Here is a 17,115-nt window from a genome sequence, read left to right as displayed (position 1 = left end):
GCAATGAAGAAGTGCTAAGTACTGTAATTGGAAACTCTTTGTCCATCAAGACTAGAAAGGACACTTAAATCTACATCACAAGGAGGGTGAGTGAAAAATGAAACCCGTTACCTCTAGCTGATCTACACATTTGCAAACTCCACTCTGAAACTCCCTTTTGGGGAGCAGATTTTTCTGTTGCTTCTGTACCACCATCCCAACCCCTGGAAGCTCTGCAATGCAGAGCCTGGTGAAGAGTTTGGAAGGACTTGAAAAACAGCATCTCTTTGTGAGTTGCAGTGGTCTAACAAAAGTATCACCTACCATCACGTGGCATTATTGACTTTTGTTGAAGAAAGGGGACACCATTTCTATTTCTTTCCTCTTCTTCAATATTTAAAGCACACAACATCCACAGGGCCAGTCTTACCATTACACGTGAGGAGGTAGCTGCTTCAAACCACTGATTTTGAGTGTCACCTAAGGGTAGCAAACTGACTACTATTTCTTGTTTTTATTGCCAGGGATTTTCTGTCTCAGCTGCCAAAACATGACCAGAGATCACTAGCGATGGTGCCATTTGAGGCTCTGCCCCAGAAAGCAAAATGTCTTGCACTTCTACTGAACACATTCTGCTACAACATCACATCTTTCCTGATTGTTGCAGTTCTTAGGTGCCATCAAGTCCCTTCTAATTTATGGTGATCCTAAAAATTGGTACCCTCCATAGAGTTCTACTGTTTTAAATAATCCTTTTCAGCTCTTGCAAACCCAAAGCTGTGGTTTCATCTTTTATCTAGTCTTCCTCTTTTTCTGTTGCTTTCAACATCTCCCAGCATTATTGTCTTTTTGTTTTCTCATTATGTGTCTAAAGCATGATAGTCTCAGTTTAGCCATTTTTGCTTCAAAGGACAGTTCAGGTCTGATTTTATCAAGAACCCAATTATTTTTCTTTCTGTGTCCAGGATATCCACCATGACTGCACCACAAAAACATGTGAATGGAAAGCAAATATGCACAAAATGTCTTATGCATTACTTGTACTATCTGTTTCAACAAAATGTACCAAGATGAAGTACCCACAATATAACTCACATCTGTTCTATGATCTATTTTTCATGGTCTGCTCTACAGTCTAGTTTCATGCTAGGTGACTAGATGTCTCTAATTCAGACAAGATATACCAAGATACTAGCTTATTAAACTCCTGTCTTAAAAGATGTTGTGTATCACCTGTTCTTAGGTTCAGGTGCCCTTTGTAGTGAGCTACAAGAATAGTTCAGAATTTTTTCTTAATAAGTAACAGACAGAGATAAAGATGTTAGACAACATCTAGCAAAATCCCTGGGGAGAAGATAATATGATGGGAACATTTCTTTCATAGAATCACAGAGGTGGAAGAGACCACAGGGGCCATGGAGTCCAACCCCCTCCCATGCAGGAACATCCATCAAAGCACTCCTGACAGATGGTGTGAGACGTGAGGCAAGGGGGTAGAAGCCCTCACTGGAGTGTCGTCCTCCCTCAGGAAAGAACAGGAAGCGCAAACAGACCTGCTTGCATTATCCGTCGAGACAGTACAACCGGGAGTGGACACCCGTGAACTAGAGCAGGAGTTGTCTAAAATGACAGTAGCCACTCAAACCGAGAGGGAAATGACAGGAAAGGAAGAAAAGGGGCAGAACCACCATGGAGGCGGGCATAGGGGGAAAAAGGAGTGAGAGATGAGATACCTGGGGATTGGGAGTTACTATGGATGGAAGATCCCTGGACTGGAAAGTTTGAAAAGGTCCAGGTTCCCAGGGAGGAGGCAGACTACAGGAGAAGGAGAGGTCTGTCTCCACGACCCTCATATTGGGGGGAATCGGAGGCGCGTGAGTGGCATCGGAGGTTAAGAGAAGGAAGCTGTGGAAAGAAAGGAGAGAGAGAGAGAGACGTGCATGGAGACTGGAGGGAGCCCAGCGGAGAGGGTTCCTGTTGGACAATGGGCTCCCTTTCGAGGAGATGGGGACCCCTTCAATGCAGAGGGGAGAGACGAGGAGACCATGCCATTATTAGAACTGGGGACTGACACTTTGGACTTGGATGGCAGCAGTCCTTTTACCAAAGGACCCTGGAACGATTTAGAATATAACCCATTCACCAAAGATGTTTGAATGCCCTCGCGGGACCCATTGGCAGCAAGAGACCATGTTAGAGTTGACTTAGAGACAAGAGATTTGATGTTAATGTTCCAATAAAACACAGTTTTGTCTTCGCACAACAAGAGACTCCAGTGTCTTTGTCGAAACCCAGAGAGGCCATATTTGAACCCTCACAGATGGCCATCCAGCCTCTGCTTAAAAACGTCCAAAGAAGGCAACTCCCCCATACTCCAAGGCAGCATATTCCACTGCCGACCACCTCTGACTGTCAGGAAGTTCTTCCTAAGATTCAGGTGGAATCTCTTTTCCTGTAGTTTGAAACCATTGCTCCTTGTCCTGGTGTCTGGAGCCATGGAAAACAAACCTGTCCCTTTCTCAACATGACATCCCTTCAAATATTTAAACATGGCTATCATGTCCCCTCTTAACCTTCTTTTTGTAAGGCTAAACATTCCCAGCTCCCTAAGCTGCTCCGCATAGGACATGGCTCCCAGACCTTTGACTATTTTGGTCGCCCTCCTCTGGACACGTTTCAGGTTGTCAACATCCTTCTTGAATTCAGGTGCCCAGAACTGGACACAATACTCGAGGCAAGGTCTGACCAAAGTAGAATAGAGTGGTACTGTCACTTCCCTTGATCTAGATACTATACTGCACTCCTATTGATGCAACCAAGAATTGCATTGACTTTCTTGGCAGCTGCGTCACACTGTTGACTCATGTTCAGTTTGTGGTTTACCAAGACTCCTAGATCCCTTTCACAAATACTGTTGTCTAGTCACGTGTCTACCATCCTATATCTGTGCAGTTCTTTTTTTCTGCCTATCTGTAGAACTTTATATTTCTCCCTGTTGAAATTCATTTTGTTAGTTTTGGCCCAGGACTCTAATCTGTCAAGGTCATTTTGAATTTTAATCCTGTCGTCTGGGGAATTAGCAACCCCTCCCAATTAGGTATCATCTGCAAATTTAATCAGCATACTCTCTATTCCTTCATCCAAATGATTGATAAAGATGTTGAATAGCATAGGGCCCTGAGGAACCCCACTAGTTACCTCTTTCCAGGGTGAAGAGAAGCCATTGGTGAGCACCCTTTGGGTTCGGTCAGTCAACCAATACAAATCCACTGAACAGTAGCACTGTCTAGCCCACATTTTACTAGCTTCCTTGCAAGAATATCATGGGGAACTTTGTCAAAGGCCTTATTGAAATCAAGATATGCTACATCCACAGTGTTTCCTTCATCTATCAAGACTGTAACTCTATCAAAAAAGAGATAAGATTAATATGGCATGACTTGTTTTTGAGAAACCCATGTCGACTTTTAGTGATGACAGCATTGCTTTCTAAGTAATAACTGTTTAATGATTTGTTCTAAAAATTTTCCAGGAACTGATGTCAGGCTGACTGGGTGATAATTATTTGGGTCTTCTTTTTTCCCCTTTTTATGGACAACATTTGCCCTCCTCTAGTCTGTGGGGACTTCTCCTGTTCTCCAAGAATTCTCAAATACTATTGCCAATGGTTCCGAAATTACTTCTGCCAACTCTTTTAATATCCTTGGATGTAATTTGTCCGGCCCTGGAGACTTGAATTCATTTAGAGTAGCCAGGTATTCCTGCACTAGTTCTCTACCTATTTTGTGCTGCATTTCTGCCACTACATCACCTGCTCTTTGCCCCTCAGGTTGAGCACTATTTTCCTTTTTGGAGAAAACTGAGGCAAAGAAGCTGCTGAAAAGTTCAGCCTTTTCCTTGTCCTCTGTTAGTAGCTGGCCATCTGCTCCATGCAGCGACCCTATCATTTCCTTGTTTTTCCTTTTGCTGCAGGCATAACTAAAAAGCTCTTTTTATTGTTTTTAATCTGTCTGGCAAGCCTGAGCTCATTCTGCACTTTTGCTTTTCTTACCTTCCCCCTAAATATACTGGCTATTCAGTTGTATTCCTCTTTGGTGTTTTCCCCATTTTTCCATTTCTTGTACATTTTTTTTAACAGTTCAGTTGAAACTTCTTTAGTCAACCATTCTGGTTTCTTTAGATATCTCTCATTTTTCCTTCTCATTAGAACAGTTTTAGATTGTCCCTTTAGTATTCCCTTTAAAAAAAATTCCCATCCATCCTGAACTCCCTTCTCTTTCAGTATCTTTGTCCATGGAATTACAGCCAGCAAATCCCTAGGTTTTATTGAAATTGGCCCTCTTAAAGTATAGAATGCATGTCTGGCTGCACTTGGCTTCCCCTTCCCACTGTACAGTATAACAAATTCCAAGAGAGTGTGGTCAGTCTCACTTAAGGATCCCAGCGACCCCTTTAACAAGGTCATCCCTGTTGGTTAAGGTAAGATCTAAAATAGCTGATCCCCTTGTTGCCTCTTCCACCTTCTGGACTATGAAATTGTCAGCAAGGCAAGTGAGGAATTTGCTGGACCTTATGTTCTTGACAGAGTTTGACTGCCAATCTATATCGGGATAGTTGAAATCTCCCATTACTACTGCATTTCTCCCTTTTGAATGTGTGGCCATCTGCTCCAGGAAGGCATCATCGGGCTGGCTTGGGGGTCTATAGTATACCTCCGCAATGACATCCCTCTTGTTTCTCTCCCCCTTAATTCTTATCCAGATAATCTGGCTTCCTGGATTTAAGTCCTGGATCTCTTCACAAGTATAAACATCCTTGACATATAAAGCTCCTCTTCCTCCTTTCTTGCTAGGTCTATCTCTCTGAAATAGTTTATACCCCCCCAATAACTACATTCCAGTCATGAGTTTCATTCCACCAGGTTTCAGTGATACCATCACACAGTGGTGCCTTGCATAGCGAGGTTAATCCGTTCCGGATTAACCTTCGCTATAGCGAAACATCGCTAAACGGAATTAAAAAAGCCATAGAAACGCATTGAACTTTGTTCAATGCGTTCCTATGGCTTGAAAACTCACCGTTAAGCAAGGTTCTGCCATAGCGCCGCCATTTTCGCGCCCTCGGTAAGCGAGGGCAGGGCGCGAAAATGCGGCGCGGACCTTCCAGCGGCCATTTTGGAACCGCCGATCAGCTGTTCTCCCCCGCTTCGTTATGCGATATTCGCTAAGCGAATCGCTTAGCGAATATCGCAAAGCGAAAAATCCCCATAGGGGCCATCGCTGAGCAAATGCTCCAGCGATGGCCCAGAGCGCCTCGTTAAGCGATTTCATCACTCAGCGAGGCGCTCGTTAAGCGAGGCACCACTGTATTTATTTTGCTGTATTAAGAGTTCCAATTCATCTTGTTTATTTCTCATGCTGTGTGCATTAGTGTAGAGACATTTAGGACCATGTGTGTTCTTCTTCCCCTTGTTGTTCTCTAGTACTATTTGCCCTGCTGGGCTTTTCTCGCCAACACTTGCTGAATTTTTTGCCCTGAAAACTATTGTTTCCCTGCCCCCCCCCGAACTCAGTTTAAAGCTCTCCTGATCAGATTTGTGAGCCTCTTAGCAAAAACATTACTGCCAACAGCTGTAAGGTGCACCCCATCCCCTGCCAAAAGACGGTCAATATATATAGTATTTGTTTGCAACTTCCACTTCTATATTGGGGAACTTATCATTTTGTCTTCTTCCCAGTGGCCTTATCAAGTCCATTCTGGGACTAAGTTTCCTTGCAGATCTTAGCAGCTTAAAACATCTAACCATTTCTTTTAGACTTTGATTATTCTTTTGCTCCCTCTTTTTTTCTTTTTCAATATGTAGCTTGAGAAAGAGTTCCATAGACTTGTACACTTTTGTATATTTGTTGTTGTCTCCAATGAAAGCATCACCCACTTGTCGATTTTGTGTTTTGTTTTAATCTTATGGATCCAACACTCTTTTTCATTTTCTGTTTTACTATTGCTCTCATTGCATACAACTAATGTAGTCATTTATGCAAAATGTGTTGAATACCTCAAGTAGCCGCTCAGAGTGGTATAAATATACCAGATGGGCGGGATATAAATCAAATAAATAAATAAATAAATAAATAAATAAATAAATAAATAAATAAATAAATAAATAAATAAATAAATAAATAAATAAATAAGTGATAACACGTAAAATGGATAGAACAAATAGACTCTCAATACTTTAGTGAACACACAAACTTGCTGCATATTTAGAAAACTGGAGCTTTTGTGCATATGTAGACTACACATTTTAACTTCATAGAAGCAAACCACTACACAACTGAGAAAGAAAGAACAAACTCTTTCAAAAGAGCCAGGGCTGAATCATTGAGCAAAGGATGCAGAATGCCTTTAGGTTCAGTCCTTGGTATCTCCAGTCAGGGACAAGAGACTGCTGTAGTTTGAAATCCGGAAGAGCTATTACTTCTCAGTGTAGACAGTTGTCAACTAGAAAGGCCAACTGTTCAACAGTGGAAGGATGTTCCCTATGTTTTTCCTCCTATGTTATGGAAGCAAGAGACAGGGCCATGAAATTGCACAACATTGTTTAAGGTCTATTGCTTAAATACTGTAGTAAAATTGGTCATCGTGTATAATAAGTATGTTACACTCATCTGTTCCTCTTCAATTTCAATTACTCGACACAGAAACATATCTCAGTTACAGACAAATCTTTACTTCTTTCTGACTGAGAACATGTTTTCCTCTCCAACATTCACTAGCTAACAGATATGGGATGTAAAACACATGAAAATAAACACTGTGTCTTCAGCATTCTTAAGAACAAGAAACATTTTAGTCACATTATTCCTGTATCAAGCAAGTTCATTTTTCTTGGTGTTATTCACCCCAAATAAGCAGGAGTAAATGTTATCAAGCTTAACATCCTGAAAAACACAGGATAAAATTAACTCATTCAGAGTCTCTAAATTTGCAAAGGATATATTAAACTAATATAAATATGGATTACACAAAATTCCTAGCAGTATTAAATGAACCTGTGGTCTATCTCCCATTTTGAACATTTTTTACAAAGTTTTAAATTAAAGGTGGTGACTTCAGAGAATCCTGACATTGTTTTTTGATCCAGAGAACCCAGTATTACTTGTTTTCTTAATTCTATTTCTATACTTTTGTTTTGTTTCACAGAATTGGGGAGATCTGGGAGCCCACCATAACATTTTATGGAGAAAACTACTGCTCTTGGAGACTTCAGGATTTTTTTTCTTCCATGGGATGTGTGTCTGGGAGGGCTGAGGGCATCAAAAAGGCTTTGAGGAGCCACATAAAGCCTGCATGTTGTCCACCTCTGTCTTAAATAGAGCAGGAATGAGAAACAAGCAAGAAATATCAGCTGACTTGGGTCTTTTTGATGGAGAAAGGTGGGATAAAATATTTTAAATAAATAAATAAGTAAATGTGAGCAGGAACAGAATGACCCTAAAAGGCAAACAAAATTGCCCTTTTAAACGTATTTTTCTTTTCCTCAGAGAATAGGAAGCTGCCTTACCCTGAATCAGATACTGTACTTGGTCTATCTAGTTTAGGGTTGCTGACAGTGGCAGAAAAACCTGTCATCATAGTTTCTGACAAGGACCTTTCTCAGCCCTAATTACAGCTGCCAGGGATTAAAATTATGACCTTCTGAACACAAGGCATGTGCTCTACCACGAAGCTACAGCCCTTCCTGATTCTTGATCTGGCCACCAAAGTCCATTATCTAGACTACATGGCAACATATACAGTGGTGCCTCGCTAGACAATGATAATCTGTTCCACTGAAATCACTGTTTAACGAAATCATTGTCTAGCGAAAAGCATTTCCCCATTGGAATGCATTGAAACCTGTTTAATGTGTTCCAATGAGGAAGAATTGTCATTGTCTAGCGAAGATCGGCCATACAAAAGCCGCTTTGCGAACCGCCGATCAGCTGTTTACATAGCTTTCTTGCGAAGCTTAGGTCCCGAAAACACCCGTTTTGTCAGCGCGGAGGAAGCTGTCAAAATCGTTGTCTAGTGAAAATTGGTTTGCGAAGCAGGGACCAAACATTATCCATCGAAATTCCCCCATAGGAATCACTGTTTTGCGAATCGCTCTAGCGATCGCAAAAAGTCAATGTCTAGAGAAGAAACTGTCATGCGGAGTAACTGTCTAGCGAGGCACCACTGTATAAACCCTCACAAACCAACCTGGCAAAAGGAAGCTTTCTGCAGCATAGCTGCAAACCGCTTTAGAATCAATTGATGATTACAAACATCAGTGTCTGCATGAGGAAAAAGTGTAATTAAAATTGCACTCCTGCAGCTGGGAAGATCATTCATTCAGTCTAGACCTTTCTTTCTAGAAAGGGCCTAAAAAGGTCAAGTCCAACCTTCCTTTTTTCAAAACAGTAAAGAGCATCACATCAAGATACTTGCTGAGAAAACAGATTCCCGTAACTTGAGTGAATCTGGCCTAGTTAAGGCACAGCCCATTAAGAACACCTGCTTGCTTCCAAAGAAATTCAAAGTACAATCAATCGGATGAAAGCAATGCTGAAATCTCAAGTTTACTTCTAAATTAAGAGCTTGAGAACTAGAGCGTTATATATGGAATGGCATCTAATAGGTCTGCTCCAAAGGGACCAGCTTTTCTAATGTAAATGTCCTACTAAGAGAAAAAGCCATTTCCCCCTAAATCACTCAAGCATTACAGAAACATAACATTACTTATCACTGATTGTCTAGTCCAGAACTGTTGACAATGACTGGTGGCACCTCTCTAGGGTTTCAAGTTGGAACTTTTCCAGCCCTATATGGAGATGTCATATAGTAGAACCTGGAACCTTCTCCAGACAAAGTGTGCCCTTTATCAATAAACCTTTCCCAAAAATGGCCATTAAAATAAAAGATTATAAATGGGTAAAACTCTTTTTATTGTTGTTTGAAAAGCTAGATCTGCTGAAACAGAACTTCAGATGATCAAGACATACTGTTCTGATTTAATCCCGAAAGGCTTCAAGTTTTTGTGAAACAGAATTGAAACACTAGCTAATTTCATTTTAACAGTGGATCTGACAGCTCGTTTTGAGGGACTTCAAGCGGGGGATACTCTGAAGGACCTTCAACAACTACATTCAAGGTAGAAATTTTCTCTCTGCACATTTTATACTGTGATTTAATTCTAACTACACTTGATTCAATGAAACAGAAGCCAAATAGTCACATGGTCCATTCAAATTAATGTTTTAATTAACCACCTTGACTGAATCATTTATAAAGAGATCAATGACAAATGTATGCAGAAATTATTATTATGGCTTCATCAACTTTGAGCCCAAGCAAGTCTTATAAAATAGAGACAATAAAGTTACAAAATTCACTGACTATCCTTTCCTGTTGTGTACATAGCTTGTAAATAAAGCAAACAAAATAACTAGAAGTAACTTTTTTTATATAGGGCCTGTGTTTTTCAAATAAGGAGCATAGACTGCATGTTTAAAGGTCACATCTATGATATATAAAATTGGCAAATTTTCCTCTGTAAGAAATCTGCATTCTGCAACTCACATCCTCTGGAGGAGTTATCAGCAAAAAAAGACTGCATGTAAAATAAAATTAATATCATTCATTCATTCATTTAATTTTTTAATATACCGCTCCCATTAGTGTTGTAGCACAATCTCATAAAATAGAAAACACAAATAAAAATAGAAATATTAAAACTGATTTAAAAAACTCTTTAAAAAGAAAGAAAAGAAAACGAGATGGCACTGACTAATTTAAGAGTAGGTAGACGAAAAGAGGGGAGGGAAGAGGAGGAGGGAAGAGAGGGAAAAAGAGGTCAGCTGGGTTTGGTGTGGAAAGCCTCCCTGAAAGGCAGTGTCTTTAATTGCTTCCTAAAAGTCCAGAGGGAGGGGGCTAGGCGGAGCTTCTCCGGAAGGTGGTTCCATAAGGTTGGAGCCACCACAAAGGCCACAAGAGGTAACTCTTGTAAAGGATTTATGAGCCTCCCTCAGGGTGGCCACCTGGTGGAGCCTAGACTGGGATGACCTTGTGGGTCAGGCAGATGACATTAAGGAGAAATGCTCCAACAAGTAATATGGGCCCAAACCATGGAGGGCTTTGTATGCGAGTGTCAAAACCCTGGACCTGATCCAGGACGCCATGGGCAACCAGTGGAGGCAAGCCAGAACTAGAGTGATGTGGTCAAATCTACTTGCACCAACTACCAGTCTGGATGCCACATTCTGGATCCGCTGAAGTCTCCGGATCAGGTTCAAGGGAAGCCCCACATTGACGGCATTGCAGTAGTAGATCCAGGAGATGACCAGGGCCTGCACCAAAGTCCTGATAAAGTCCTTGTCTAGGTAGGAGCAAAGTTGGGCAATTAGCCTAAGCTGATTTGGACATGGCTTCAGTCTCAGACTCCCAAGAGAGAGCTGGGTCCAGAAGAACACCCAAATTGGTCTCTAAACTGGAGGGGGATACCATCCAGCCCAGGGGCCATCCTGGGGGAACCTATTGGAGGTCCCCCCAGGGAGCAAATCTCTGTTTTGCCTGGGTTCAGTATGAGCCTGTTATCCCTGGTCCATCCCAGTACTGAAACAAGGCAACGCTCCAGTGTCCAGATGCCATCCACTGCATGTCATCAATGTGATACCTTACTTCAAAACTCCTGATGACCTCCCCCAATGACTTAACATAGATATTAAACAGCATTGGGGGTAGTGCCTATCCCTAAGGAACCCCACACTGAAGGGTCCAAGGTGCCGACACCTCCCCTAGCTGAATTCTCTGGACACAGTCCTCAGGGAAGGATCAGAGCCAGCTCAATGTTAAACCCCAATCCCAACCTCAGACAGCCTGTCCAGAAGGATACGGTGGTCAATGGTATCAAAATCTGCTGAGATACCTATTTAAAATCTTTTTACCCTACCTTTCTCCTTGAAATAAATTAATTTATTTTTATTTATTTATCCTGACCTTCTAGTGCCCAAGTACTATTCCAGGAGCCTAACATCAATTAAAAATACAACCACCCACCACAGCCCACAAAGACACAGATAATGAAATCCAAATCAAAACAGTAATAACCTAAAATATAAAACAAACCTAGCAGCAATGGCCGATCAGAATAAATATCCAATTCATGGATCCATGGGAATGTCAAAGGGGTAAGATGTTTCTGAAGTCCTCTTCAAACAAGAGAGTTTTTATCTGTTTCCTAAAGGTGTGGAGGGAGGGAGCTTGGCATATATCCATGGGTAATGCATCCCATAGCATTGCAACCACCAGTGAGAAAACCAAGATCCTGGTGGTAGTTTTTCAGGCCTCTCTAGGGGTAGCCACCTGCAACTGTGAAACCTGGCTGGACTGAGTGGCCTGGCTGGACAATCTTAGGGACAGATGCTCTGTCAGGTAACTAGTCCCAAACTGTTCAGATTTGTAACATGTTCTATGACAAGATCATTTGTACTGAAGCATCCAGTGAATGTGACTGCTGTAGAACCCAGTGCCCAGTTCCTCTGTCACTCTGTAAGTGACTATACAAACAAGCCCAGTACAACACTACTGACTCACATATTTCAAAGTGTTACATTCAGGAATACATTTCTAGTCTGAAAAATAACACCACCACCCCGAACAAGGGAAGTTTAGTGCTAAAAAAAGGAGATGAAGCAGGATGAAGTGTGTACAAACTGGGACATGCCTTTTCTTTAAGAAATCTGAGTCATGTAACTTACTCCCTTTAAATGAACTCCCAGCTCAGGATAGAGAAGACAGGACCAGTTTACTACAAGGAACAGGTGATCTAATCTAAAGCTTATACTAAAGCCTGGGCATAAGTCTTTTATATAATGATATGCAGCTCCAGCAATATATAAAAACAGAAGCTACTTTAGAATATTTTCATTTATTTTATGTTTAGGCAAAAGTAAGACTGAGATCAACAGGTAATATGCCATGAACATTTATTTGTCATTGCAGTTCATCTGAAAGTATCTAAAAAGCTGAAAACTAAGATCAGGAATTTAATTTATGCAAGATACAATATATGCCACCAGAATCAGTAAACGTGTAGAATAATAATAATATATAACCAATCCAAGTTCTCAAACACTCTTTTACAAGATAAAGCCTTTTAAAAAAAATATCCCCCCCTTAACTGTCATGTGAGTGGGAGGCAACAAAGAGATTTGGCCTATCAAATGCCACTTCATTTGCAAAACCCAATATATAATAGCTATCAGGCCTGGCATTGCTATGAGAAAAACATCCATAATATTTAAATAGTTGATTCAAACTTTGGTTTAGATTCATCATTTGAGGCAAACAGAAACATAGAGATCATTGCATATAGTCAGCCAAAGATGTATCTAAGTCATACCATTGGATGTTGAATGTCATTGGAAAGATAAAAAGTTACCCATTAAGCTTGTTTATTACTATGTATGCTGCTTTTATCATGTCAATATCAAATTACTGTTATGCACACCGTCAGTTGTTTGTGCAAATTTTAAGCAGATGAGCATCATATGCCCTAAGATTACTTTCTAAAGAAACCCTCATCCTACAAACTCAAGCTTGGTTAACTGGGATAATTTCCCTGCAGGACTTTAGAATTTGTCACTTAACAGTGCAGTCCTATGCTTGTCTATTAAGTCAGGTTACATTGCAGCCTCAGGGAGCCCTACAAATCTCTTAAAGAGTATTCGCAAGAACCACACAACACTACAACCAAGTTCCACAGACACACTACAGTTAAATCTTGTATAAATCAGCCTTCTCCCCCCCCCATAGATATACCCCCAAAGAACCTTTATACTTTAAGCTTCTATTTCTCTTAGATTAGGGGGTCTAAGACTTGAGGCCAGTTTTCCAATTACAATTTTGACAGGGATTGGTGTTTCTATAATTAACAACCTTCCGCTGTTTCCTACAGGTCAGTTGCCTTGCCTAGCTCTATTTGGCTACAGCAAAGACAAAACTCTTTACCTTACTTTACCTTACCTTACTACCAATCTTTTTTCTGACATAAACACACACACACACACACACACACACACACACACACACACACACACACACACACACAGAGGAAGCTTTTCACTGAAGCATGCCAATTCTGGCTCCTTCAACTCTCCTATCAAAATATATCTTATTGCTGGCCTTCTTTCACAATCTTTCACTGCTGTCTGCCCTATGCACTTTGAAGGCAGATGTACAAGGATAACACCAAAACAAACAGAAAGAAACTAAGCATGTTTAAGCCTGTTTCCTCTGTTGCCACAATCCCTCCTTGAGTCTCAACCTGACCTGCTGCCCTTTAAAAACGGTAAATATCAATGACACTTTTCTAGCGGTAGGTCTCAAGTCTGGCTTTCAGTCCAGAGAGAGGGGCAGGGCGAGGGGGCTCAGAAGGTTTCTGCAGGAGAGAAGCGCTGAGAGACGTCAAGGTCTGCCCAAGCCAGGCCTTTGGGCAAAGGGCCTCCCCTATTATGTGGATCCCGGGGAACACCCAGCTCCTAAATCAAGCCCCCGCCCTAGACCTGGTCCTGCCTTCCCACTGGATGGAAATCCACACTCGGAAAGAGAACTGTCATCAACCCAAGCAACTGAAATGCTCCGTCTTGCACATTGCAGGGTGTTTTTTTTTTTTTTTAAACAGCACAGCCTGGTCCAGTATCTCGCCCCCCCCCCCAGTCTACCAACACTATCCCGGAGGGTTAATCACTTCAAGGAACACTCTTTATTTAAGAGCGGTCATAATGTTTATCCATACTTTTCCTCCTCCTTCCCTCCTTCCTCTTTCTCCAGGGCATGCATTCATTGCCGCTACCATTCCACTTGCATTTTTTTTTAAAGCCCCAAATCGCATACATTCCTCGAATAGCTTCCTGGTATCCAGATCCAGGACTTATTGCGGGAAGGCCGGGCGGGGCAGAGGGAGGCAAGGCTTAAGCCTGCCCGTGTGCCGGGCCATCTGTCCTCAAAGCCGCGCAGGCAGATCCTACGGCTTTGGTTCCATCCGACGCAACCCACTGGAGGCTCGGTTTCAGGACTGCCGCTCGGCGAAGGGGACATCGGCTCAGAAACACGCAAACATCTTGCGAGAGTTTCCTCTCGGGCGTGGACTGAAGCTTTGAATCCCTATGTATCCCGAGGAGAAAAGGCTGCAGCCAACGACTGAAGAGACGGACACTCTGCACTCGCTCAGAAGAACTCCCTCTCATCTCCTCCGGCCTTCTGACACTTAGCTTTAGGAGCGGGAGGGGGAGATCGTGGGGAGCAGGATCAGAAGAAAGGGGAGCAGATCCCAGGAGTCACATTTCCAGCCCGGCCCATACACACACGCCTCCTCTCCCGGTTCCTGCCAGCGTCCGTCCCGGGTGCGGATGTGTCCCGGCTGGGCCCTCCCGAACTTTCTCCGCGCCTGGACAGCCCGACCCAGCTGCGGCCACTGACGCACATGGACTATCGCCCCGCGCCACGCACCACCAGGCGCGCCACCCGGTCCACGCACAAGGGATGCCTCGCCGCCTGCCCTGCCCCCCCCAAAGCGCCAAGGGGGAAGGGGGGGAGATCCAAGTGCCCCAGAGTGAAAAAAAGTTCCTTTTCCGAGAGCCGCCGCCGGGCCGCCGCGCACCCCAAAACCCCCTCCTGGGTCTCCGCCGGCCTCTCCTGCCCTTACCTTGCTTGACACACTTGAGCCGGATGGGGTCCTTGCAGTGCTTGATCACGGCCAACACATCCCGGATGGTGAGCCCGGCTACGGGGGTCTCGTTCACTTCCAAGAGAAGCTCCTCGGGCACCAACTTGCCGCCGCTTTCGTAGACCACCTTGCCCGGCTTGACCTCCCCCAGGTACGGGAACTGCCCGTTCTCGGCTCCCCCTTTTAGCTCGAAGCCCAGCTGGCCCTCCTGGTTCCTCACGATGACACACTCATGGACTCGGCTGGTCCAGTGGCTTTTCTTCTTCAAGCCCTTGGACATTGCCGTGGGGTGAGGGCGAGGGGGAAGGGATGGGCTTGGTTAAAAAATAAATAAATCTATATATGTATCGCGATCGAGCGCTCTGTATTGATAATTGTCTCCTTCTCCTCTCCCCCCCCTTTTTTTTTTGCCTTGGGGTGTCCTTGGAGTTTCCTTTGGCTTGTAGTAGGGAAAGAGGAGGAGGCGAAGGTAAAGGGGGGGGGAGGCTCTGATGGGGCGGGAGGGGGGGTTCTTGCTGCTGCTGCTGCTTCTCTTCCCTGTCGTCTGAATAGGTGGAGGACTGAAAGGGGGTAAGGTACGGGGGGGGGGGCAAAGAAGGAAGGAAGGAAGGAAGGAAGGGTGGGGGCCTCTTTCTCCGGCTCTCCTGCCCTAACTGCGTGTGCGGCGGCGGCGGCGGCGGGAGCGGGAGCTGCTAGCCATGGCAGCAGCGAGCAACCAGGATGCTGGCGTTGTGTGCGCGGTGTGTGTGTGTGTGTGTGTGTGTGTGTGTGTGTGTGTGTGTGTAAGAGAGTATATTAGTTGTACAGTAACTGGATGGAGGAAAGGGACAGAGAGAGGGAAGGAGGGAGGGTGGTGTGTGTGTATGTGTGTGTGTGTATATGCTGGAGTAGGAGGCGGGAGCGAGGTGGGGATATGTCTGTCTGGCTCTCACACTCGCTCTCCTCCGCGCCTGACCCGGTAGTGAAGACCGAGAGAGCGAGAGAGGCGAAGCCTGAGCAGTAGCAGCAGCAGCAGGAGGGAAGAGAGAAGGCGGAGAGCAGCCAGCGGTGGGTGGGGAGGAAGGAGGAAAGAAAGACCGAGACAGGCACCGAGAGCGCCGCCAGCCTAAGCCGTCTCCCCCCCCCCTCAGTCCCACCAGCCCCTCAGGCTTTGGCGCGCCGAGCCCTCCCCTCCCCCGCGCGCCCTCCAGAGACTGGCTTCCATCCGCCCGGGCCGCAGAGGCGCTCGCGCAACGGAAGGGCCGGCGCCGCAGCTGATGCGGCAGCAAAAGCCGCCGCCGCCGCCGCCTTGACAGCAACCAGGGGAATGCCGAGAGCGTGTGCAGCAGGAGAGGGGCAGGGACAAAACGACGCCCAGTTGGGTCCCGGGGCCGGCCTGAAGGCTTGGGAAGAAGGAGATGTCAACGGCAGATCAGGCATTTGCTTTCTGAAGGTCTTGCTAAACCAAGTCCAGGCGGGAATCACTCCTGGGTTTGAAAGCGTGTTCGTAACTTCTGAATCCTCCATAGCTGTCATCAACCCGCGTTATGCGTGTTGCTGCCAGTTTAATTGACGCTGCCTATAGTCTTCCGGCCATAGACGGCTAATAGGGGAAGGCGGGGACACTTTGCCCTGCTGCTAGGCTTGCGGTGCTTCCAGACAAGGCTTGTCCTGTATAGTTGCGATTGTGCTTTTATTGTGCAATTGCCCTGCCTCGTTTTTGGATTTTGCAGGCATTCCAGACAGTGTCAAATTCCGCTTGTCATCTCTCTGTTTTCCTCCCTCTTCTTCCCTTACTGTATTTTTCTGACATATCAAATCTGTTAGGAGGGAAATGAGGGAGCAGCTGCATAACAACTAGTCCTCTTGATTACTGATACTATTTATTAGTTACATTTATCCTACCTATCTTCAACTGAGTTCAAGATAGCATACCTGGTTGCATTCCTCCACACTAGATCCTTCCCACCAACCTTACAAGGCAGATCGAACTAAGAAAGACTAGCACAAAAAGTCACCCACTGGTTCAGACCAGGATCTCCCATCAGTCTAGCACCCTCACCACCTACACCTCACTGGCCCCACAAATCCTCTAGATGCAATCTTGGATGCAGTCCCATGCAACGTGTAACTCAATTTTCAGTATTACCTGCCTTATTTAACAAACTTTCTAAGTTTGTGTTAAATAAGCATTTATTTTCCTAAATACAATAGCACAAGCCTCACTAAAAATAACCGGCTACAGCAGAGAGACAGATGGGCCATTCCAGCATCTCTCCTAGAACATCAGCCCCATTGGTCTTCTCTTATCTCTGAGCTGTTTCTATTCAAAATGGTTGCTGAAAGAACATTATAACTTTTAAAAAAATCAATGTCTGTGTTTCCATGTTTCCTCTTTCTTTTCTCAA

General features: G+C 44.2%; 1 protein-coding gene across 36 annotated transcripts in view; it reads right to left on the bottom strand.

Moving 5' to 3' along the window:
• MAGI2 (membrane associated guanylate kinase, WW and PDZ domain containing 2) overlaps nt 1-15,372 on the bottom strand; it is an 889,129-nt gene extending 873,757 nt beyond the window's left edge. For all 36 annotated transcript variants that reach the window (XM_073000722.2, XM_073000721.2, XM_020789967.3 and 33 more), the window contains exon 1: nt 14,708-15,372. In XM_073000722.2, coding sequence (XP_072856823.2) covers nt 14,708-15,008 — 301 coding nt within the window. In that variant the 5' untranslated portion in view covers nt 15,009-15,372. The remainder of the gene's footprint in view (nt 1-14,707) is intronic.
• Between the last annotated feature and the right edge of the window lie 1,743 nt (nt 15,373-17,115).

The sequence above is a fragment of the Pogona vitticeps genome, chromosome 5 (assembly GCF_051106095.1).
Source record: "Pogona vitticeps strain Pit_001003342236 chromosome 5, PviZW2.1, whole genome shotgun sequence".
NCBI lineage: Eukaryota > Metazoa > Chordata > Lepidosauria > Squamata > Agamidae > Pogona > Pogona vitticeps.
This window is presented reverse-complemented; position numbering and strand designations above follow the sequence as displayed.